The 1,159-nt window shown below is 41.1% G+C and overlaps 1 protein-coding gene across 1 annotated transcript in view; it reads left to right on the top strand.

Annotated features, from left to right (window-relative positions):
• Positions 1 to 93: 93 nt before the first annotated feature.
• LOC106536464 (glucagon-1) overlaps positions 94 to 1,159 on the top strand; it is a gene marked incomplete in the record, with an annotated part of 3,227 nt that continues 2,161 nt past the window's right edge. Inside the window, 2 exon segments of the mRNA XM_014033753.1 lie at positions 94 to 627; positions 702 to 808. Coding sequence (XP_013889207.1) covers positions 502 to 627; positions 702 to 808 — 233 coding nt within the window.

Genomic DNA, 1,159 nt, shown 5'->3' with positions numbered 1-1,159 from the left:
ATGGATGGATGGATGGATGGATGGATGGATGGATGGATGGATGGATGGATGTAATGATGGATGGATGAATGGATGGATGGATGTAATGATGGATGGATGGATGGATGGATGGATTCTTTCTATCATCTTTCATAAGTTTCTGTAAATTATAAATATTTTCTGTTCAACATAAAACCAATCAGTGAAGTCAGAAATAGTTTAAACTTTATTGATCCGTTCCAGCTGTAAACCAGACGATGGATCAATAAGTTCTTTATTCTTTCCTCCAATCAGGCTGAATCCAGAAGTACTGACTCACCAGGCTGACCCTAACAGCACTATGACTTCCTGTCGTGGTGTCACTGTGGCACATTAAAGAGCATCTCCAAGGCCTTCTGTTTGATCTCAACACCTAAGTACTACAGCAGGTTTCACGCTTGACCTGCAGCTTTCCTCAGATGAGCAAACGTTGGGCTATTTGCAGAGGTGTGTGGATGTGTCTAATGGGTTGAGATTAACGAGATGACCGTGGTAAAAATAAGATCCGTCCTCCTCTTCCAGTATATAAGAGCTGGACAGAGGAGACGGAGGACTCATACGCCAACATCAAGCGAAGGAACTAGCAGCAAGTTTGGAGCAGAGAATAAAGTAAGTTTGATTTTTGATCAGTTTTATTACAACTGTCCTGATCTGTGACACAAAAYCCTTTCTGTCTGCTGCAGGTTCCAAACATGAAGAGCATCCAGTCTGTGGCCGTCCTCCTCCTGGTCCTGGGCTTGGTCCAGATCAGCCGGCAGGTTCCTCTGCTCCACCCCGAGGACCGCTCCAGGTACAGTCCAGACCTCTGGAGAGTTTAATCTCAACATGATAAATGTAAAGATTGAAAATAAGAACAAACCAGAGCTTCATCTGGAAAAAACATGGATTTACTTTGATAAAACCTAACTTTTAGACTAAAAGGATCACCTGTTAATGTTGTTAATGGTAATATAAAATGTTTCAAACTCCWATAAATGTACGACAAAAAAGACAAAAACATGTGGAAGACAGAGTGCGCCACAAAATCAGCACAAATCAAAATACTAGAATAAAAAACAGTTGTACCAAATGGGTCAGTGTATCTTCTGGTCATTGGATTTTCATTTTCGAAACGGGTATTAAAAACAAGAAACGATTGGAT

The sequence above is a fragment of the Austrofundulus limnaeus genome, unplaced genomic scaffold (assembly GCF_001266775.1).
Source record: "Austrofundulus limnaeus strain Quisiro unplaced genomic scaffold, Austrofundulus_limnaeus-1.0 Scaffold1830, whole genome shotgun sequence".
NCBI classification, from domain to species: domain Eukaryota; kingdom Metazoa; phylum Chordata; class Actinopteri; order Cyprinodontiformes; family Rivulidae; genus Austrofundulus; species Austrofundulus limnaeus.
This window is presented reverse-complemented; position numbering and strand designations above follow the sequence as displayed.